This window comes from Rhopilema esculentum, chromosome 6 (genome assembly GCF_057945365.1).
Source record: "Rhopilema esculentum isolate cy_ngs chromosome 6, ASM5794536v1, whole genome shotgun sequence".
Lineage (NCBI taxonomy): Eukaryota > Metazoa > Cnidaria > Scyphozoa > Rhizostomeae > Rhizostomatidae > Rhopilema > Rhopilema esculentum.
In genome coordinates, this window is record NC_142820.1 from 12,696,861 (window position 1) to 12,720,261 (window position 23,401).

Genomic DNA, 23,401 nt, shown 5'->3' on the forward strand with positions numbered 1-23,401 from the left:
TCCCGCCAAATATTATTCAGCCTCGACTTTGTTTTCAGCGGAAGGTCTCGTGATAATTCTGCAGAAATCAGGGAAGGATGTGCAAATGTGATAAGCTGGCTTTCACTTTCCAAAGTTTCTAAGAAAAGGTCCCTTCCTCGCTGCTGTGGTTAATTGTTTGATCTGAATGCTCTGAAGGATAAACTGAAAACAACATAAAGCTGGAAGGAATGCAATGCAGCATGAAGTTGAGATTAAAGTAAATGGATGTCTGCTGTTAGAGGCCTTCCAGAGTTCCAAAAACGAAGCAGAATTTTCAAGTTAAATTATTATGAGTAGCCCGGCAGGTAAGTTAGTCACAAGTTTATCTTAGTAAGGCAGCTGATGATTCGCGTAAGACTCGTCATTCATTTCGATGTTACTTTTATGTTCTATAGCAGGGTAAGACGAAAATTTTCCAGGTGCAAAACTGGAAGCTGTCCAGATAGAAAGACTGTTTATATAATGGTGGACATGCACGCCCAAATCTTAAAGAAAAGGATGGATTCCTTCTTGGAAAATGCTAGAACCTGCTCAAACCTTTGAGCTACACTCATTTGTATATAAGAAACTTGCTAGAAAACGATTCTTCCTGGAAATTAAAAAAGATCAACAAATTTCAGTACTTGATGCAATTAGATCGAGAAATATGAAATTTTGCAAAAATGCAAATTCTGAAATGATTGCAGCCAGGAGCAAGTCGCAAAATGGGGGGGGGGGTTGAGACTTAATATGAAAGCAACAATTTCAAATGAAAGTGTTTGTAAATTACGTAGGCTGAAGAAGCACAAATTTTAGTTTTGAATTGATGTGTTAGAAAGCTGGAGCAACAACAGTTTTAATCAAAACTTTCAACAAAATGGTAGACTCCAAAAAACCTTGAAAGACTCAGAGCTAGGCAATAAAGTGTGACTAGGATCAAAATTGCAACTATTTTGCAATGATCTTTGGTCTACCTTTCTTTTTTATTGGCTAATAGAAGTTTGGGTACATGGCAGCAGTCTTTCCATGGTGTGTCTTCGCTAATAATAATAATTATGATAATAACAATGTTTATGCATGAAGCTCTTATCACCGAAGTGCTTTCCAGAGAGGTCCTGTTAAAATTTAATGGGTAATAGGAAACACATCTATGTCTTATAAATCTGCAATATTTGTACCCAAAATTTGATAGCAGTACAAATTAATAGCCTTTATTTGTGAATCAGTTAATGGTGAATTATTAAATGCTTACCTCTTTTTTTTAGAGTACTTTTCAATGACCATCAGGAGACCAAAAATGTACTGTGGCCTTGGCTTTCTTCCCATTGGATTCTGTGCCCTTTCTACTGTTGCTGTGATCACAACGTATGTTTTAGCAGTCTCTAATAACCATGTGTACCCAGTTTTTCCAACTATAAGTGAAACTGGAGAAGAGGAACCAGAGAGGAATGTTTTTTCTCTCCTGTTGAGTCTTTCAAGCTTTATAGCTTTCATCATTGTGATTATCAGATATAAACAATATAATTTTGTGTCAGAATATAATGAACAAGAACAGAGAAAGATTGTCAAAATCAACAGGCTTGGTCTGATTGTTGGAATAATAGTCTGCATTGGTGGTGCAATTGTAGCATCATTTCAGGTGAGGCATTAGATTTTGTATCAGTAGTTGTTAACATGACAGGCAGGCCTTGCAAGGAGAAGCACTCAAGCTAGAACAAGCACCTCCGCACCCTTCTAGGAAGTTTTTGAAGCTTCATTGATCGAGCACTTAGCATGTTTATGCTGTCTGAAAACTAAATGCAAAAACCGAATTTTATTATTGATAATATTTGATGATGCTCAATAGACCAATTCGACTCACAGCCTCATTTTGAAAAATTCTTCAAATTATTTTGAACAAAATTTTTGACCTCAGATTCGGATTGCGAGCAATGATTTTAGTATACTTGGAAGTTTTCATTGTGGTATTGCTCACGATATTGATTTTATGATGACAAAAAGATAAAATTTATGCAGCCAAACAATATTGAATTTTTTATCACAAGTAATCTCTATTATAGATTTCTAATTCTGCAGTCTTTTCATGTTCTTGAACTGTCAACTGCAATGAGTAATGTAGTTTTGATTCAATTATATATAATTCACTTTCAAAAATTGTTGGGTTTCAAGAAGTTTTTTGAATTTTATATTCGCATGTGTTATTATGTATTTAACGCATAGAGTACATTCCAGGCTAGATATCAGAATGGCAATAGTGTTTTGGTCAATTCTAGTCCCCATTTTTCCCTTGTTGTCAGTTTTTGACTATCTAAGAGAAGTCTTGGTAGAAAAAGTAGGTTTAGAGAAGATGGAATTTCAGAGAGGCAATTCATGTCAATATGTAAGAGTCCATAAATCCTTAAAGCTGGTGAGCCATTAAATGGATTGTTCTTTTTTATAATTAAATCAACACAGTCTGTTAATTTGTGCAGAAGCCAGCATACCCTAGTACTTTAGACAGAAAAACATATTCAGTGCTAAAGAAAAGACATTTCACTGGTTAAACTTGCTTTTGAAACTTCAACTCAGTTATACCTGGTAAAACCTGAGTGTAGCTTCATTTTAGAAGAAAGAACGTTTTTCTTGTTCTTTTCATGAATTCTTTAACCACTCATTTTACATTTTTGTAGGCTGACAGAGGAGCATCATTACAGGGACATCTGGCTGGAGCAACCTGCACGTTTGCAGGAGGAATCCTTTACATGTGGATAAACACATATCTGTCCATGAAAATGATTGATTGTGGGATCAACAGTAAAGCACTTTGTGCATTCAGGCTCCTTGCTTCCTTCATCAGCTTTTTTGCATTCATTCTTTGCATTGCAACCAGATATATATCAATACACGAGTCAAACAATGGTACTAATAAACCTGGTAAGAGGGAATGCTGGAAGCCTGGACAAAGTGGTTATGAGATGCATTTAGTTAGCAGCATAGCAGAATGGATAACAGCTTTTACATTCCTGGCATATTTTCTCTCATTTTATAGAGAATTTGATCGGATTTCCATTGAATTTACAGTAAGAGGGACAAATATTGCCGCACTTCCATTTGAAGTTAGTGGTGATGAAAGAAATACTCCTTTACTGGCGTGACAATCAGAGTACTGGGGTAACTTGAGTGACAGGACTGAGGATGGACCTCATGGAATCTATGGTGCACTTTGATATGACCACCAATTACAGAATCCTGTCTTTTGTTCAACAGCCATTTATTTCTTTGTTTCTCACACACATCATTGCTAGAAACTAACAAGTATAATTACTCATGTTAGAAAAGCGGTTGTCAACAGCTATTTGTGCCTGTCAGAAGGACCAGTGAAGAAAAGGTTGATCTGCAAGTTGTGTGGTTTGTGTGGTTTTGTTGTTGTTTGCTTCCTGTCAACCAGTAGGTTTGCACTATTAAGAATGATCCTCAATTTTGTTGCTTGGGCCCTCAGTACAATGTCGAGCATATGCACAGATGTATCAAATGTAAATACCTGCTGTCTGATCAAGAAATCTTTTTTTGATTGCTTTTTTAATGTGAATCGAATCTTATCTCCAGCATTAATGTTTAGGATTTTTAGATTTTGACATTGCATCATGAAATTCTTTAAGATATGTGAAATCAGTTAGACGTTTTGCAAATTGGCTGATATGGCTACCTCATGAGTATTGGCTCTTCCCCCATCAAATCACTGGAATTTTGTCTCTGTTCTTATTTTTATGAACAAAGCCAAAATAACAATAATTGGTCAGCAAATTGCAAATATTTAATTGGCCATGTCTCATTAAATTGATTTGGCATATTTTGATGTGTTTGGTGTTGTTCTTTTGGCTTTTGTTGTCAAAAATAAAAAATTCTGAAAATATAAGTCTATATAACTTTGAGAAATTTGCACCCGTAAATGATCTTTCCCTCATTAATTTATGAAATGCATTCCCTTCATTAAACTTTTATATGAAATTACCGTTATTGCTTTAATTCTTATTTATGAACTTGTGTTAAAGCTGCAAGTCAATTTTAGATGCTTTTAAGATAAAAAAATTAATAGTAAATTTATTATCAGACATCTTAGTTCTATGATCGTTATTCTTTGTGTTGTTTAATTAATCTGAAATGTAATTTTATGATGTAGAAATCGCCTAGCAATTAGTTGTCAACAGGTGCAAGAGCAAAATGCTGTTATTGTTTGGTAAAGTTGAACATAAATGAGTGCACAAGAAGGTTGTCCTGTCATTCTTTTCAGCACTTCTCGTTCTTCATTCTTACTCTTTGCCAAGAAGATCAACAAAAAAGAACCAATCCAACGTGTCATTCTTCCGCTCAATTACGCTCGATCAAAATCTTGCATGCTACATATTACATTCTTTTTCCATGGTTTTAAACGCCTCGAAAGCTATTCATAATTGCTCCCCCGGAAAAGTCTGCTTTCCGAGTACCTATAATGGCCTTTGTAAATACGTAACCGATTACCATGAGCAAAATAAAGCAAAAAACGAGGTTAAGCAAGTAAATAAGATAAGGCTTTACTGATATATAGAAGAATTCTGAAAATGTTTGTCGGACTCGAAATTTTAACAGCCGTCAATTCTAGTTATTGAATGAGGAAAATATTCTGAAAGAAAGCTTGATGTATCAAATTGAAAGAAACAAACTGTTATTCAATAAGAACATGTGACTTTGGTCAAGAAACAAGTTGAGTTCTAGCTTCTGCATTCCACAACAAAATAGAAACCTTTGCTTTGCGTTTAATAATATGAATGCGTTGACGTGCAAATAATAGTCTAAATTATTTCGCTATTAGACACAACATTTTCAAGTCAACGTTTCAAGATTCAAGATTTTTAAGAAACTTTTAAGCAGCAGTCACCCCATTCAAAACGACTGCTTTTCTTTACTTCTTTCTTCTGTCATTATAAATTAGAAATTTGCATACGGAAGAAATTGTCCAATTGTTGCCAATAATTTGAAATATGTCATAAATAATTTTAACTAAAACTATAACGACAATAAACTTTATAAAAATACAAATACAAAAGAATGAGATATTTATATACATATGAAATAAAAGTATTTACATAATGGAATAAAAGTATTTACATAATGAAATAAAAGTATTTACATAATGAAATAAAAGTATTTACACAAGGAAAATTTTCTCAAATTTACAAGCAATTGACTTAAAAATGATTTGTTACATCTAAACTAAAACTGACTAATAAATTTTGCTAAAAACTTTGGCAATTCATTTATTAAACAATGTAATTAAATATTGAATAAAATTCCAGTAAGCTGAAGAATTTATGTAAACTGGAAATTAATGCACAAAACATCTTGGATGATATATTTCAAATTTTCAAAATTTGTAAATAATATATCGGCAATTAAGATTTTGTTTATTTGTTCTTATTGACTTTAATTTTACATTTTCAGATGACTGTAGCAATTTTTGACTGATTCGATTTAAAATATCTTGAATTTTAAAGTAGATTACTGTTAGCCCGTCTGCGATAGATTAAATAGGAATTATCTTCATGAAATGCTGTGTAGATTTTTCTGCCTATAAGTAAATGTATAGTAGCTCTACCAAGTATTACTTTTTCGTTATTTTCTTCAAAATGTTACATTATGAAATCTTTTAAATTAACTAAACTACCCTAACTAACCCAGTCTTTACAACCCAATTTTACAAAATTTTGAAGTACAAGCAACACTAGCAGGATCTTTCACAAAAACTAATTCATTGTTCATTGGATATACTATTGTTGGGACAACAAAAAACTTTCTTCGTACGTCACTTCCACTATAGAATTCTAGAAATATGAACTTGATAGCTGCCACGTGACTTTGTTTTTAAGCCCAATGCTATGGTCTAACGCCATCCGTACGTTCTTCTTAGTTTTAGCAGTCTGTTCTTTTCCAACAGGGTAGGAATATTCTGCAAGTTAGCCTTTTGCATTGATGCAAATTCCATTGAAAATCGGATAACTTTTACCCCTACCTCATAATTGTCCTCTCTTTTACAAATTAAGCACAACACTGTCCCTAGCAAAGCCCACACAGCTTCCGAAAGCAGCCTGAAGATAATTCTGGAAGGTTAAACAACTTTTTCTTTGTTACTTTCTTCTCTTGATTAAAGTTATTAATCAGTCTCTCTACTGCAGGATCCGAGCCCTGATATGTCATAACTTTTCCCTTAGGATCTTCGCAATAGCTGTCACAATGTTCTGACGTCATACTTATCAATTTACGCGCCAGTGCTTCAAAAAGCAGTTCGATGTTATCGTTCTCCTTCGCAGAGCATTCTATCACTGCTGCTGCGTCGTCTGCCAGTGCGAATTCAACCGCGCTTTGTGTAGAAACGGCCTTCTCATCTTCTAAGTCCGATTTATTACCAACAATTATTTTTACTAAGCCGTCCTTCCCACATTTGTCTAACTGCTTAGTCCACCGATGCAAACTGTCAAACGACTCTTCGTTGTCGATGCTATAAACCAAGATGGCAGCGTCTGAGTTTCGGTAGTAACTTGAAGTCAAGCTCTTAAAACGCTCTTGCCCAGCACTATCCCAAATCTTAAACTAGAAATAAAATATGGCATGAAATCAAACAGTAGGCTTAAGATAACAATTTGTTTTAAGACAACGATTATTTTACCAATCAAAGAGCTAAATTAAAGATATCAACTGCAATTCATATCATGCAACAATTGGCATTTCTTAAATTTCATTTAAATAAAAAAGGCACGTCAGATATCTTCAGCCTTTCCCAAATTCATAATTCATCAGAGCTTTATGCAAGCATAAATTCTCAGTTGAATCCTTTGGTGGATAAAGAGATAGTTGCCGCCTTTTAATTGGGGTTTGGGGTAATTGGGTAAGCGGGAGTGAGGGGGAGTTATGACTTGTGTGGAAAATGATAGTGAGACGTTTCATTCATTTGCTTTCAACCCTCAATCTGCGTTTTTGTTATTCGCGTTTACTGACTTCACGTGTAAGAAACCCAGCCGTGCAAAACTTGAATTGGCCAACCATTGATCTACCTGTTCTTTGCCTATATGCAGAGAACTTGACATGATTTGAGGCGTATCTCGAACGCTGATAAGTTGCCAATTAGTTAAAATAGAAGCCTTCTTAACTTTGAGGGTGTGCACGCTCACGTATGTTTGTATTTTTAAAAATGATCATGGGATGATCTTAGCTGTGAATGCAGCCACCGTGAAATATTGAAAGCTGGAGCATCACGCTGGGCTGGTTGGCGTTCATTCTTTCGCGAGATTGTACTTGCAACATTCCCTACTCTTTAATTCACCAACTTCATTAAATATGTCAATGAATGGTCATTAAAAGGACATTTGTGGTTAAATATGACAGAAATTACAAAGAAATATCTCATGTCATGATCCCAGTTTTCCCTGCCAGGTCAACTGGCTTGACGTCAACGCTAGATAATAAGTTCCTCTTGTGTCACAGCTTCGTAGGCGGGTTATATTGCAGTAAAAACATCCCAATTCTTTATTCTATGTTTTCACCCAACCTTGTTATTGAGCTTCAACATTTGAAATATAGATTGAAATTCTTCTCTCGAGCCACAGTAAACACCTTCTTGCGAATCATTCAGACTTAACTTCTAGCAAATAATTCATTTAAACTACTTTCGTGTCATATTTGAGTAACTAGTCCATTTTGGGATATGAGGACAAAGTCAATCTATAAATTTTGTTCTTTTGCATTTCAGTCAACTAAAGTTTACGAAACTCTATTTAAGCTGCTCCTATGCAGCAATAAAATTTATGTTGACGATTTCATTCGATATATTTTCCAAATTTTGCAACATAGTGCATCATCCCAAACTCTAGAATTACAACCAAACAAGTTATCAATATAGTTCTGGATGCCGTTTAGACAGGGCTGCAACGCTTTGATGCAAGAAACAGGACGCTTCTAAGTTGCTTCCTTTTAAACTAAGTAACTTAAAACTGCCAAAGACCACATGCAACAGATTTTAGAAGTTATCTAAAGCTTTGACGATGATTGACCCGAAATTCTATTTTTGGAAAAATTGTCATTTCGTGCTTGCTTTGTCGTGTTTGACATGAGCAATAATACATACTCAATTGAGTTTGAAACTTCGGCATGCTGCCAAGGTAAATTGATCCTTCGCAATAATTAATGTGATCTCACATTATCTATGCAGAAACACAGCAGGTGCTTTATTGAGCGGAGGTAGCTGTTGTGGTTTGAGGGGAATAAATTTGGGAATCTGCAATTTACTAGAAATACAATCACTATTTTGGAGGTCACCATGGCAAAAAAACACGACATCAAAGAAATGAGGTTATGACAAAAATATTTGTCATCATCACTTAAGTATTTATTGCACGATTGTGAAAAAAGAGAATGCGACGGTACTTGATCTGGGACTTAAAAAATAAAGCGTTGTGGATGGCTATTGACTCCTATTGTGGATGTAAATGGGTAAAAATAGCTAGGGGCATAGGGTGTTTTCGTTATTATATAATGTGTTACTTTCCCATTACCCATGACTGGGTTTTACAGTTCTAAAAGGTATTTGCCTAAGGTTTTCATACTTTCCATTCACTGGCAACAAAAAATCTGAAACAAATATTGGACTGTTCTGTTCAGATTGGCCAGATTCATTTCTAATGCATTTTTCTATCCTTGGCTTATATAAGCTAAAAGAATGGCCCACTTTATTACCTGAATACACATGTTCAGAGAAGATTTTTTCTTAAAATTTCTAATCAATTCACAAGCTGCCAACTTTCATGGAATGTCTGGTTTCAAAGTCATTTGAAGAAAATAACATTTTTTTAGGGAAATGTCGAATTGACAACCTTTTCTTTCTTTGTCAAAAATTTGGTTTAACTTTGTGCAAGGATATCAAAAAGGACTGTAGGACTCTTGTCTTTATTACTAAATAAGGTTTATAAGGACGCTTAAAAGAAAGAGAGTATGGACGCATTAAAGAAAGGAAGTATGGACGCTTACCTTGACTTTTTCGCCATCCACAAGAACAGTTTTGACGTTCATATCCACACCAATTGTGGGAGCCTCTTGGAAAGGAAAAAAACCACGGGTAAATCTGCGAATCATAGCAGTCTTTCCTACACCTGCATTTCCAACCAAGATCACTTTAAAATGATATTTATAATCCATTGCCTCAAAGGATACAGCCGTTTTCCAATACCATAAAATTGGCGTTCTTTTATACCTTTTATGCCAGCGTTCTTGAAAGCTTGGTTTTATCGTTACAAAGAATGTCTGATAACAATGAAAAAATCTGACTTGAAATGCTCACTGTACAGCAACGACGATTTATTGATCTGATCAGCTCTTACGACATCTGCTTATAAGCGGTTGTACATGGAAATGAATGCCATTCATGGTGCTGCATTCATATTGGGCATTTACCCCGGGTTATTAACGAATTACAGGTTGAAAGGAAGTTGAAAGCAGCAGAAAAGAAAGCAGAGCCACAGGGTTGTCGAAGTACGGGATTTCTATTCGAAAGCGTTCCGGTTTGTTTTGGATTCCCTCTGAAAGTAATAACGGTTCCATCCAGAGTTCTGTAGTTCCCTCCAGAAGTTCCCGTTCGGTAACGGTGACGCAATCTACTTCCGCAAACATTTCTCTATTATGTAGTCAGATGATACAGAGCAGAACGAACAGAACCAGGAAGTTGACAATGCCTTACTGGGACGAGGGTCAAATTACTTTGTGAAAAATAGTATATCGTTTGTATAAATCTCATTGATAAGAAAATTCCTGGAAATCCGATTATTTCTGTGCAAGATTTAATTACCTCTTTGTATAGGAGCTAGTAATCTTCCACTCAACTATAGTGGAAGTTACCAAATTACCCATAATATGAAAATCGAAGTTTTATTTAGCAACTGGCGTAGAGTGGTATAATATCCGCTTTCATGTTTGAACATGCCATTTTTTGTTTGTACTCGCAAATATGCAAAATGTAAACACATTTCTATCCAAAGAAACCTCTCAAAATCTCCGCTCATGAGAAAATTTAGTAAACTCTTTTTTCTATGAGGCACGCTTTATATGAACAAAGGATCTGTTCTGTTGGGTAAGAACATGATCAGTCTCAAATAAAAAACTTAAAAAAAAAATTGTTTTTGATAACTCGGTACATTTACAAACCATAATTGAAAAAAACCCGATCAAAAAATTTTTTCTTAGAATTTTCGCTGCCCTTCGGCAGCCTCCTCAATAAGGATATATCCTGAATAAGAACCAATATGTATAGATATAGAGTATTCTTACTGAGGAGGCTGCCGAAGGGCAGCGAACATTCTGAGAAAAATGATTTTTTGATCGTGTATGTGTGTTTTATAATTATGGTTTATGAATGTACCGAGTTACCTAAGTATAATTTGTCATACAACACACGGGATCTCTTAAAATCTTTGGCCAAAAAGCCAGTGACCGAAAACACAATTTGTTTTTGAAAATATAGTTTCATGTTAACAAAACAAAGCAGATATCAGCTTATCAACATTGCTTCTAAAATAGTCATGCAAAACTGTTATTTAATGGTGTGTTAGACACAACGCTTAGCATGTTTTTTTAGCAAAATAAATATTGAAATAAGAGCAACACTTATAATGGTTTTAATGATTATTATGATGATCGTAATTGATGATGGTGACGTATGATGTTTGATGAGCAGGATGATTATTATTATAATTCTTATTTTCACCATTATTGAAGCTGGTGATGCTTTAACTTCCGATTCCAGGCCAATAGATAAAAAACCTTCAAACATGATCTGCTTAATAAAACACAAAAATTTATGACTGTTCAGATAAATCAAACATAATTTATTTTCCAAAAGAACTTACAAATTATCATAAATCTAATTAGTACAAATAATTACATTACATTGCCCTCTATATACAATTCTAAAAGCTGTCTACCTTTTAGAAAAACAACCCCATCTGTACCCCTTATACAAAAGCTAATCAAATATGCTGACCTTTTGAAGGACTGGACAGGGGAAAAATTTATACTTATTGGGTCAAAACAATCACCAAACAAAATTAGAAATCTTAATAAATTTGACATCAGAAAATGGCGATAGAGTGTTTATACAACTCTTCACATACAAACTAAATAATTTTAAGGTTTTACTGAATAATTTAAATTATTGCAAAAATTATCCATTCACATGATAATTTCAAATTATTTTTCCCAAATCTTAATGACTAAAAACCAAGTAATGTTTTCCTGCAATTAAACTGCCTTAAAGCAAGCAAAGCAGCATTGTGAATAACAATATAGCGCTAAGTTGAAAAGTAGTTCTTGAGAATCTCCTCAAACAAAAAAATTCCTATTAGGGCTGAGCTATGAGGATTATAAAGTCTTGATTGTTTTTTTTTCTTTTTTGAGTTTTCTTGAGCTTTGTTTCCTATTCAGGCTGCCTTATGAGCAATAAAAATGGATAAAGTAAGTTTTCTCAGGACAAAGATTGCTTGATATTGGGAATGCAGGAATGACCCAGGGGAAGGGGGCAGGCTGCAGCATACAGGTTTTGAAAACAGGGTACCAGCATGACCCAAATACAAAAGGCAGGGTTCAGGACATGGGCGTCAGAAAAACGATTCTTCGCTTCTTCTAACTCTTTAGCAACTGATTCTCTGGTACTTTATAACAAAACTTAATACTTTGTAACAAAACAAATTTGGTTTTGTTCTATATATTTGTTTAAGTGAATCATTTTTCACTGTAATGGAATTTTATTTGGATTTGCCCTGTTTCTGTACACTGTTTCTAGAATGCATGTACTTTTGAAAAATAAATGCTCCACATTTATTGTTATACTACCAGGAAAGGTATTATCATCTAACTAGGCCAATTACAAACTACAAAAACAATCTAATGAATTTCAGCCTTAGATGATAGAATTGGCTGACTTTGTCATTGTTTACCATTTATACCAGCAAAGAGGATTAAAGATATTGAGCGTGAAGTTTTTGAAAAGGATGAATTTTCAGATGTAACTTCAAGTGACATTTGATGTCAAGAAAATTGCCAAATACTTTAGTTCTCAAATTGGCAATACTATCTTATGAAGATTGTCAACTGTTGCAGCATTTGCCTTTCTTTTCAGGAGTATGGGACCTAGTCCTTTCACTGCCACTCATGCTTTGTGAGTTTGAATTACCTGATGCAACTATACTTTGGCTAACTCTAAGTCCAGACTGACTGTATCGGTTTATTGTACTAGAATATTCAGGTGGAAATCCCATTAATGGTGTCTTTAACTTCAAACTCTCTGCAATTGACTTAAAAATCAGATCAACAGTATCCCTTTCCAGATCACTTTTTGCAGATGTCTCCCAATAAGGCAACCCATAGTGATTTGCAAGTTTCTTCACATCACTGGTGTGAACTTGTCTGTCTGCATGTAGATCACACTTGTTGCCAATAACAACCTGAGGTATTGTTCTGCCCCTAAAAGTCTGGGCTTGAAGTTCTTGTATCCATCTTGGAATATTATCAAATGATGTTTTTCGTGTAACATCAAAAACAAAAACCACAGCATCTACATTTTTGTAGTAATGAGGTACCATGCTATGCCTGAATCGTTCCTGGCCAGCAGTATCCCATAATTGTAACTGAAATATCAATTTTGGCATTTAGTTAGATCTATGTCCTTGGTTGTTTAAAATTATCAGTCAGAAAGTTAATAAACATCATGCTATTAATATTTGAAATTACAGAAACTTTTTTAATTTTGTCAAGTCTGTCTTCTGAACAAACAATATGTGTCATGACAGGAAAAAAATTGCGTATTTTTATACTCTGGTGGGTGATATACGTTGACAAGAAACTAGTTGAGTAAACCCTACCTTAATACTTTCTCCTTCAACTTCCATTGTCCTTTCCAAAAAGTCAACACCTATGGTTGTTTCTGTATGCTCTGGAAACTTACCACCACACAAACGACAAATCAAACATGTTTTTCCCACACACATATCACCAATTACAACAACCTTGAAAGTTGTTGGTGGTATGTTGGAGCAAACATTTCTTCTGTATGTACTTCTGCCTTGTGGGTATTTCTCGCCTGTGCCTTCAATGGGGCAATCTGGAGAACGCACCATTTTCTAAAACAAAATTAATGTCAATTAACAGATATTTAACTAACTTTTATTTATCTATCTCAAGCTAACCAAATCTTATAAAGTAGTTATAGTGAACATTTTCCAATAATCAAGATTGAAATTATCTATGAATTAAATGCACTTTGTACATTATGTCTAGGAGAGTCCTTTTTTGAATCTGATTTTGTTTTCCTACTCAATCTTTTATACGAATCAACTTTGCAACAAAGCTGACGTAGTCTAGGTAAGTAATTGATCCCTTAACTGCCAAATATTTCGTGGTATGCGGTTAAATATTTACGAATTTCGATCAACATACCTATAAACTTAGCTAACTTTAGAAATCTGCAACAAATAAAATTGTAAACTGTATAACTTTCACAAACCTCTGGATATTTCGCCGTTTTGCGTCACTTTTGGCCTTCAAAAGAGCAGTGTGAACAGCTCTTTTTAGGCCTCTCGTCAAAGAAAGTGCTAACAGAACAATGTAGCACGCTTCCGGATGTACGAGGTAAACTTCATTGCAATTACAAGTTTTAAAACAAAGCTACATGCGTCATAGCATGTTTTTATTGCCATTCACTGCTCATTTTTGGCAACATCCTTCTTTCAACTTTCCTGATTTTTGGACTCGGAACAAAACATTGGAAAACAAGCTGCCCCGCAGCGATTTTAAAAGCCCTGCTTTCCTTCGCAGAAACGCCCATGTCCATTGCATTATGGGAGAATCTGCTATTCCTAACTCTATGCGTAAGTCAGACTTACAACGTCCCCCACTTGGCAATTTTAGAAGAAATATTTAATTGTGGAGAGGGGCTCAGTGGCCCTGCCCAACTAGTATCATATAGTATCACATAGTATATAAAAGTTCATCCCAATACATACAAAGTTTATGTATCAAGATACGCGTCTTCCCTCTTAACTTTGCTGTCAGTGTACAGACAAATGGACGCCACGATGCAATGCAGAAATTTTCTTCAAAAACTCTTTCTGCCAGCACTAGAAAATCAAAATTCACAAAATTTAGCGCCATTTTAACTAGTTTGCTGAGCGGCTACCAAAATTTTTCTATAAATTCAAAACTAACCAAAGCCAGTGCTACAGGCACCGCAGTGCAGGGGGGGGGCTGGGGTTGCTTTAGGTCTTTTTATGCGGTTTTAGCCCCCCACTCTTTTTAGACCCCCCACTTTTCTCAACGCTCCACGGTGCCTGTGCTACTTGAATAAACCACACATCATGGGGAAAGACACAAGACCATTTAGTCCCCACCATGAATGACATTTACAATTTTAGATTGACCCTTCATATAAACCCGAAAAATAAGAAATCAAAAAGGCTACGTAGGTACCTCTAGAAGGATTGCACGCCAGCTTAGTACATGATTATTCTATTCTACTTTAGAGATGAATAGAATAGAAGTAAAGAAAGAAGCAAAGTGTTGGTGCTGCTGCATGGGGGTCGTTGCCGGGGGAGCAGGGGGCTTGGCCCCCTCTGTTTTCAAAGTTTGACGGATTTCCGGAAAAATCATTGTTTTGTCGGAAAAGTCTCAAGCTTGAGCTGTGGGTGAAAAGGAGAAGTGAAACGAACCTTTTAGAGACATGAATAACTTGGATTAAAGTAATTCTCCTTCGTATCGTCGAGTATCAATTCACTTTTATAAATAAAATACTAGATTCCAAAATAAAACAAAATGATTTCTCAGGATTTACTAATTTCTACCATAGAGTGATTTGCTGCTTGGATTTTGTCAGTTAAAACCAAATCTTCAAGGGCCAAATTTGGTTACCCAAATTGGTCAATATTAGTCACTAATTATATCTTTATTTGATATTGAAGACCGGGACCGTATCAATTTTATGCTTATCACCAGATTTGAAAATTTTGTCCAAGATTTGAAAATTTAAACAGTTTTATTGCATAACTTCTATAAAGTATTACTTCACAATGTACAGTAGGCTGAAGACTTTGAGTCTAAGGACTTCAGTAAGCTGCAGGGGGTCCTGAGCAAAGGCTTTTTTGTGATAGCCTTGAGGAACATTTGAATATTCTACCCCTGTTTTAATATGTCTGCTATGGGCAAAATTTTCAGCTTTGAAAGAAGTTTACAAATTTCATCGTGAAGTGCTGCGAATTTCCCCAAAAATTTATTCTTTGTTGCAGAATGAGATTTTCATATAAGAAGTTTTTCATAGGCGTATCACGCCATGTTGGCTAAAGTTTGAAATGTCCAATCTTCATCTCGTCAGAAAAATAGCAATTTGACAAAAAGTACAGATTGAATCGAGAATAATTTATTGCGTAATTTACTTCCATATAAGTATTTGAGCTATAATTATTTACATAGCGGTTCCACCAGATGAAAAAACTAAGAACACAATTACTATTTATATAAGTAGCAGTTTTATTTAATCTTTTTACAATAAAAACAAATAAACAAAAGCAGGAAAGAATTTGAAAGCATAACTTCTATTCTCCCTGCAATGATACTGTTCGTTAAAAATACTTGTTTTAACAATTTTTCCGGCCATATTTGCAGCTGCGAAGGCCTGATTTACATTGTCAAAGAGCAATTGAGGCAGATGGTCTGCACCTTAGCTGAGAATTCAAGTTGAGGTTGTTCGTTGTTTATCGTCAGGTACTTCAGAAAATTATCTAAAGTGTTACAGCTAATTGTTCCAGAAGCAATGTTGATATCTCCATATTTGAGTACTTCAAGGACAATGCAGCACCATGCATGTTGCTTGAAGAATGTAGCATCAAGATTCTTGAGAATGTGAGAGATACTGTTTTTAAACAGCAACCAAAGTCTTTGTATTTTCTCGATAGCACGTGTTCATGGATCTTTTTTGCCTTAAAAAAAGATGTCTTTAAAAGTATCTCTACAAAAGTGCAGTTGATATGTTGCTTACTGCTTACTGATCGCTTCTGTGTATCCTAATTCTGGTTTTCTTGAAACTTTTAATATGGTGCAGTGCAGGCAGAGTATACTATCTTATTAAATGTTCTTATTTTTAGATAGTTTTTGCTCGTTCTTACGCTGTTACGTTGTACAAGTCCTTGAATGATAAGAGACAGTTTTTCCTTCTGACCACTTGAAATATTAGTTATTATTTTTACATTTTTATTGGTCTTATTTTTGGCAAATCGAGCCTCGGTGTTCTTTCAAAGCGTGTTCTTACAGAAAGGAGAGTGCACTTCTATCTATGTCAAAAACAGTCAAGGGTTTTTCTTGGAATTCTCACACTTACAAACAAACAATGGAAAAGTAGCTGCAGCAACAACACAGAAAGATTTTGAGTAAGTGGAAGGTTAAAGCTTATGTCCGTATGCTATATCTATCAGGGCCTGGGTATGAAGACGCTTCTGAACAAAATTTGTTTACTGTTATGTCTCAAAAGAGCTATTGAACTTATAAGAGACCATTTATCCCAGATAGCCAAGGAAGTTAAGGACTGTAAACTTCACGTTGGCCGAAGCGCTTTACATGAAATGATTGTGGCAAATGCTCAATGTATTACTACGGCATAATTGCTATTTAAATGACAATTGCAAGACTAAAAAGAACAAAGCCAGCCTCTAGAGAGCAGAAAGGCATTCATGGATGCAGTGGAGGCTATATGTTTAAGGACCAGGGGGTGAGTAGGGTCTTGCTCGAATATTGTTGCTTCATTCAGACCAAATTTCCCGAATGGGTCCAAAATTCGCTAAAATTTGGCTGCAGTCCCCCAACCCAAGGACATATTAACAAAGAGTATACTTACTCGTGCAATTTTCTTGGTGTCGACAGGAGATTCTGCCATCCTGTATAAATCAAAAGAAAACGATTAAAACTAGGCTCCGGCAGACTGTGATAGACTTTGAAAAGTAGAAGGGGGCTGAGCCCTCCTAAGCCCCCCTCTTTTCTACAGCCCTAACACTGATGTTTTATTTTGGCACATTTTCTGTACAGGTTGTTCAACACAAACTTAGAGATAAATCTTAATCACCACCACATCTTACGTTTTAAGAAACTCCAACAATTGATGATATTTTTATCAAGCAACTTGAAAAAATCACTAGCAATAATTATTTTCAATGTTTTACCTAATCACAGTTTAAGCTAGCAATTACCAAACGTTGACGTCAAAGACAAATGAAAAGAAATCATTGGAACTACACGTTTATATAAGAAACTTGGAGCTGCACTTTGCACTAAATGTTTCTTGATTTTTTATCCAAATTTTGGTGTTTGGTGTAGAACCAAGTTTCTCAGTTGGCTTCTCATTTTCGGAACCTAAAACCTAAAATCCAAAGTATGCTATCTTTTCCCAAAAAATCAATAAAATAAAACTTTTGGACTTTTTTGAAAATGGAAATTTTACACTTTCTCTATTTTTCTTGAGCCTAGAACTATAGTTTCTTAAATTTTTTGCCATCTTTGTACTAGTCTCTTATAAGCAAGTTTCTTATAAATTAAAAACGTGTATTTTTTGTTGCTCGGTTCTATATCAGACAAATATATGTTGTTTCTTTCGAAAAGGCTACCCCATACTCGCATCTTATTAATCAGAAAACGAATTGGGCTTAGTTTTTAAGGTAGCATTTTGAAAAGTGAAAATCTCTTAGGTGTATGGTCCCGTATTTGGAATCGAATAAAGTATCAACGTTCTGCACCCAGGCCATGCTCGCAGGATAATCAGGGCTTACCCTGCAGCAGAAGAAGCAAGACAAGCTGCTGGTCAATGATTGAAATTCGGGGGAGGGGGCAGGATTGAAAGTCTGCTGATATCTCTCGGTCCTCAATTAGCCCCATAGAAATTCTTCATATAAATCCATGCCTTGTTTAGCTCTCACACTATAAGTGTCTTTTAAAGTGGAGGCTTCAATGTAAAATTTTAGTTTTTTTTAAGCAATGTATTTTTAATCACAATGTTGAAAGTATTCATTCAAATGTTAACATTGTAGGAACATGAAATAAGGACTCAATTACAAAAGTACAATCATTATTTTAGGTACAACGAAAAGATGCAATTTTCATTTCAAATTGAACTAGCATTTCCATTTCAAGAAAATAAATTTGGTTTAATTTGGCCTTAAAAACTCGAGGCTAAAATATCAAAAATTTAAAGTGCAAAGAGAATTATCTTACGTGGCAGCTGCAAATCTCACACGGCCCTTCATTCCATTCCTTTCCATGTTCAATTTCATCCAAACCAAGAAAACACTTTAGAGGCCCGTAACCGAACTAAAACGAGAATGCTATATTTCAGAAAAATTTTCGATAATCTTTTATCACTCATATCGCGCATTTTAGGTATACACTGCCTTTTTGTTTTCATATACGGACTTGGTTTATTTCAGCCAAGTGATATTGGCGTCCCCTTCTTTTAACACCCCTCTTTTTGATAACCAAAGGGTTTTGATCCGTACTTGCACAAGGATCAAACAGCTAAAAAGCAAAAAAATGCAAAACCTTTCATGGATATTTCTTTTTCTTATATTTCCATGAAGCACAAACAATAATCGATCACACATTTATGACAAACAGCGATAATCGTAAAAGTTAAAGTTCCTTCATTGTCAAACCCTATTTTGATACCTTTCTCTACCAGATGCTTCTCATTTAAAAGCAAGAAGTTTGTTAACACTTTGTGCGATAAATAGTACGCTTAACCCTAATAAACATTTTATTATTACAATAAAAGTTCACCAAGGAAAACATCGGCGATTATATATTCTAATAAAGCTTGATCAGGTACGAGGGGCAATCGGGTTGAAGTGCTGGTCAATAGGGAGGATGGGGTGGTAGTGGGGGGAGGGCACCAAAAACAAACGACTTGTACCAATTCAGCGAGGCCTCGAGTCTCTAACTGTAGGGGCTTTTCATGGGGCATTTGCTGGATCCTATCAATTTCCACTGAATCTTATCAATATCAATTTCTGAACATAGTTAACATATTATTATTCAGTAATTAACAACATGATGCATTACTCAAACTGATTATATTATCAGTTAATGTTGATTCATTTTTTCATTTATGAACATTGTATCAATACAATATATTAACACTCTTAAAATCCGGGCTGTGCAATCATCACAACAGTCTCAGAGCTTATTCTTTACTCTAATCTATTTCCTCACCAGGCTTTCTAGAGTCAATGGCATAGCTTGAGGCTGTACCGAAACCTTTGTATCTCTTCCTTCAACTGCCATTCCTAAGGACAGAAAAATGTAAAGATCAATCAGATCCTAAGCGTTAAAGAATCGTACTTGTTTGTCACATAATGAGGTGAAGAAGTGTTTGGCAAGGAGAGTCAGTGCCTTAGAGAGGATAGAATTATGTGGAGGGGGGCATCGAGCTTAGGTAACAATAGGAACAAAACGGATTGTTCATAGGAGACAAATTTATTTTTTAGGGGACTCGCACCCCCAACCCTTCACCCTATAGAAGTTACGGTCTTGCAGCAACTAACTGTATTTCCCGTTTGGCAATTGATTTCTTTTGTTATTTTACTATCTTAGCTTTGGAATTTCGGTCATCAAGGTGAGAAGAGTGACACCTTGATATACCAGACATATACGGAGTGCAATACTCTTAGAAAATAATTCGTTGCAAAGACATACCTGGATGTTGATAATATTTGCAAGGGTTGTCAGATTCGAATGCTGCTTTTCCAAAGAGAAAACTTGCTTCTCTGATGTCACCCTTTGAAAGAAACCATATTGTTAATGAGTGGAGAGAGAATTATTTTTTCTCTTGTCAATAGCAACATTATAAAATGTACTTTAACCAATTAAATCAGATCTCTTAAGCATCAAAATGACAATTTTTTAATAGACCAATCTTCTACACAACGTTTCTACGAAGTATCTTTTTTCGCTGCTTGGTAGCAAATCATACCGAGGCTAAATTCAAGTTTGAAGGTACATTATTAAAATGACAATTATAAGTAAATTGCTCATGTCTTTCATTTTGCAGTATCAAAATCTCAAAAGCATTTATTGCAAGTACGAAAAAATTGTCATAGAGCAAGATGTTTCAAATACAAATCTGTAATCTTCTCAAGTCACTCTTCTCTAAACCCTCCCTTCTTTGCAAAATGATCTTAAGTTTATTTTGCATTAATAATGATGCCAAATAGGTAATGATAATAAGAAAGAACAGGAAAAATTAAAAATCTGACCATCTTTGTAAAGTTTGGCGAAGAGCTGTAAGTCACTTTTCAAACTTCTACTCACAATAAATCTACTCGAAGTGATCTTTTTGAACGTCCAAAAATCCGTGTCAACAGTCTGTGCCAGTCTTCCTTCCACATACATCGGTATTCGATCCATTTTGTCATTCAGTTTTATGCTTTCTACTTGCTCGCAGTCAAAACTTATCACAATTTCTGCCTTTCCGATGACGCGCACCATCAAAGTGAACCATTGGTTAGGCCTAAATTTGCCATCCAATGGTACCACGTGATCAACAGTTCGTCCATTGCTGATATAAGTCACGCCTAGACTGTATATATCTCGGGCTTGAGAATTCCTGTGTAAAGAATAGCCAGATCGATCTTAATGTCAAAGAATGTTATGGATTACACGAATCGCAACAAGAACATAAAGTTTTTTAGACAATCGACCCCATTCATAGCATCATTGGTACATTTTCAGGCAAAATTATGAGCAGTGCACCCATAGGCCTTACTTAATCAAATCTTCCTGCTTTCTTTATATTAAATAGGGATATATTAAACCCCACTGCCCTCAAGCTGCTGACATCATTGGTATTTATCGACCCTTGTGAAAGTCCCATTTAACCCAGAGATTAATATCAACCACTTACAAGCTTCCACTGTTCTACTGTTTGCCCCACTTCTTTGCTGAGGCTCTGGTACCCCGTTGTGAGGGCGGGGCTCGAACCTCCCAAAAATTATGAGAACAATTTGTTTCCAATTAACAATTGTATCTAAATGTAAAATTTCAGACATACCCAATATCTGAGCCTTCAAGGTGCTGCTGCAGATCTCTCGTCTTTTGAATGTAAACTTCAAAATATTTCTTGTTCGTAAACATCGAGGTAAATGAAACAATTGTGCCTCTTCCAGTAATGTCAAATTCCTTCAAATTTACAACTGAATTGAAAGCCATCTCATCAGAACGCTCCGAGTTCTTCATAAATTTTTTTAAAATGTCACTATCCAGGACAATATTACCTGTTTGTTTTCCAAAGGACAACCAATCTGAATTCGCGGTTTTAGTCACTCCTTTGAACCTCGTCAAGTCCATTTTTAAAAGGTCCACTGAATGCTTGTGCTTGAATGGTCCTGAAAAGAAATTTTCGGTATATGTAGAGCAAGGGGCGGAGCCAAAAAATTTTTTGGAGGAGTAAAGATATGAATTTTGCCGACAAAAAGGGCGTGTCTCATTCTTTAAGGGTGTTGTCAAAAGATAAATATCTTTATATGCATTTATGCGTTTCTGTTTCAAAGTTCATACTTAAGTGCCATACTTTGAAAGTTCAACTACTACAGTAATGTTAATACGTTACAATTATTGCAAAAGATTCCAGGGTGATAAAAAATTTCTTCTTTTGTCCGGCAAAAATCATTTATGTGCGGACGGGTTAAGTGTTGGAGGGTTACAGCATACCCCGTACACCCCCCCCCCCCCATTATTGCGACACCCTGGTGTAGACTGGCAGAAAAAACTGTACATTCATTTTATTATGTAGGAAAGACATCAAGTAAAATAATGAACAGATGTAGAAAAATTAAGAAACAATTGAATTTTGCAATAATGCAAAAAGTTAGAAGTCAGTTGCCGGTGAATGCTCTGCTCGCTAAAGTCCTCAATAACAACGATAGAAATTAGAAAAAGACTACTTTCAGCTTGATGATCGGACACACCCTCCTGAGCTCCCCAGATCTACACCCCCGTGTATCATACATACCTACAAGTTGCCTTTAGACTCTTAAATTTTGTAACTTGTGTTTAAACCAGTGGATGGACAGAATCACGAAACACTCAAATATCAAATACAGTAAAATTACAATTAAGAATTTCATAAAAAGCAGCTGAAATTTGCCGCAGCATTTAGAATCTAGATTACTCAATGCCGACCTTCTTATTAAAGTATGAGTATATTTCGGTCAAGAATGAGTGGAAAAGAATTGAAATTATGACATCAAGAAGCGCAGTATGACAATGGGCAAAAAAGTGCAAAAACATTCAGCCATATAGGCCCAAGCCAACAGAGAATCATATTAAAAACTATCAAACTTTGCTTTTATCATAGCTACTCATTGTGGAACCTTATCCGAACCCTGCTTAGAATACACAAAAAAATGAATTAGTTTTTATAGGAATGAAATTACAGAGATTTATAACAGAGAAATTGAACAAATATTATTTAATGATAGTGGGGTGGATAATTCTTAAGTTTGTTAAGGGCTGGTTTTTAAGCTTGAATTACTTCGACAGAAATGGATCTTATATTTGTGTTGGAGAGATGTCTAATGTTGTGAAATCATAGTCTAGCGAATTTTTATTTGTACTCACCAGCCATAGCAAGAGATACCATAAGTGCTAAGAGTGCCAAACGATGCATGCCTAATTGTAGAGAGATGCAGGTTCACAAGGTCAGGATTGTACTTGTTCTTTTATCTGAAAAACTTTTTCTGTTAACTTTTAAGCATTTTCATCCTGAGGGTGCGGACAGTACAACTTCCTCATTTCCGTTAATTTACTGGGTACCGCTGTAATACAACTAATGAAAACAGGAAATTATTTATTGTGAATGCTCTTGACTCACAAATGGGGATAAACTCGTGGTATTTGGTAAAGACATACGTCAGGGCAGGGCTGCGTCCTGTAACGAGTTGTAGGAAATCCAATATGGCTCCATGAAGTATTGCGTCACCGATTCAAACGGATAAGTAAACCGTAGGATTATTTTGGCTTTTCCGGTCCTTGAGAAAGTATTCTTTAGAGATCATCGTGTCATAAGTGAAGTAACCATGATTTGCTGAAGCCTGGTTTCCATATAGCCGTAAGGCTGCCTGCGACTGCCTGCGACTGCTTTCTGCCATCTTCCATCTTCCACTCTTACAGTAGCGCCGGCAAATGGAAACGTTCTGTTTTCAATTGCCTGCGGTATCGGTAACTATGCCGGTAACTAGGTAAAGTTTGAGCGGGAAAAACTGGCGGGCAAAATTCAACAACAAAGCCCTGTTTCAATTGGTTCTTGCACATCACATGATCCGTT

General features: G+C 35.5%; 4 protein-coding genes across 4 annotated transcripts; 1 reads left to right on the top strand and 3 right to left on the bottom strand.

Moving 5' to 3' along the window:
- Positions 1-56: 56 nt before the first annotated feature.
- LOC135685984 (DNA damage-regulated autophagy modulator protein 2) lies at positions 57-4,247 on the top strand. Its single transcript, XM_065202112.2, has 3 exons — positions 57-326; positions 1,266-1,639; positions 2,670-4,247. Exons 1-3 carry the CDS (start codon positions 311-313, stop codon positions 3,132-3,134), a joined length of 855 nt encoding a protein of 284 aa, XP_065058184.2. The 5' UTR covers positions 57-310; the 3' UTR covers positions 3,135-4,247.
- Positions 4,248-5,210: 963 nt separating this feature from the next.
- Positions 5,211-10,347, bottom strand: LOC135685986 (ras-related protein Rab-30). Its single transcript, XM_065202114.2, has 2 exons — positions 9,034-10,347; positions 5,211-6,603 (listed from the first exon to the last, which is right to left on the bottom strand). Exons 1-2 carry the CDS (start codon positions 9,199-9,201, stop codon positions 6,070-6,072), a joined length of 702 nt encoding a protein of 233 aa, XP_065058186.2. The 5' UTR covers positions 9,202-10,347; the 3' UTR covers positions 5,211-6,069.
- A 472-nt stretch (positions 10,348-10,819) lies between these two features.
- Positions 10,820-13,823, bottom strand: LOC135685985 (putative Ras-related protein Rab-33). Its single transcript, XM_065202113.2, has 3 exons — positions 13,556-13,823; positions 12,915-13,172; positions 10,820-12,680 (listed from the first exon to the last, which is right to left on the bottom strand). Exons 2-3 carry the CDS (start codon positions 13,167-13,169, stop codon positions 12,141-12,143), a joined length of 795 nt encoding a protein of 264 aa, XP_065058185.2. The 5' UTR covers positions 13,170-13,172; positions 13,556-13,823; the 3' UTR covers positions 10,820-12,140.
- A 1,099-nt stretch (positions 13,824-14,922) lies between these two features.
- LOC135686414 (uncharacterized) lies at positions 14,923-23,035 on the bottom strand. The gene is made up of 8 exons (XM_065202640.2): positions 22,696-23,035; positions 21,128-21,461; positions 20,389-20,683; positions 19,774-19,855; positions 19,291-19,364; positions 18,298-18,393; positions 16,931-16,970; positions 14,923-16,019 (listed from the first exon to the last, which is right to left on the bottom strand). Exons 1-8 carry the CDS (start codon positions 22,742-22,744, stop codon positions 16,003-16,005), a joined length of 987 nt encoding a protein of 328 aa, XP_065058712.2. The 5' UTR covers positions 22,745-23,035; the 3' UTR covers positions 14,923-16,002.
- Positions 23,036-23,401: the final 366 nt, after the last annotated feature.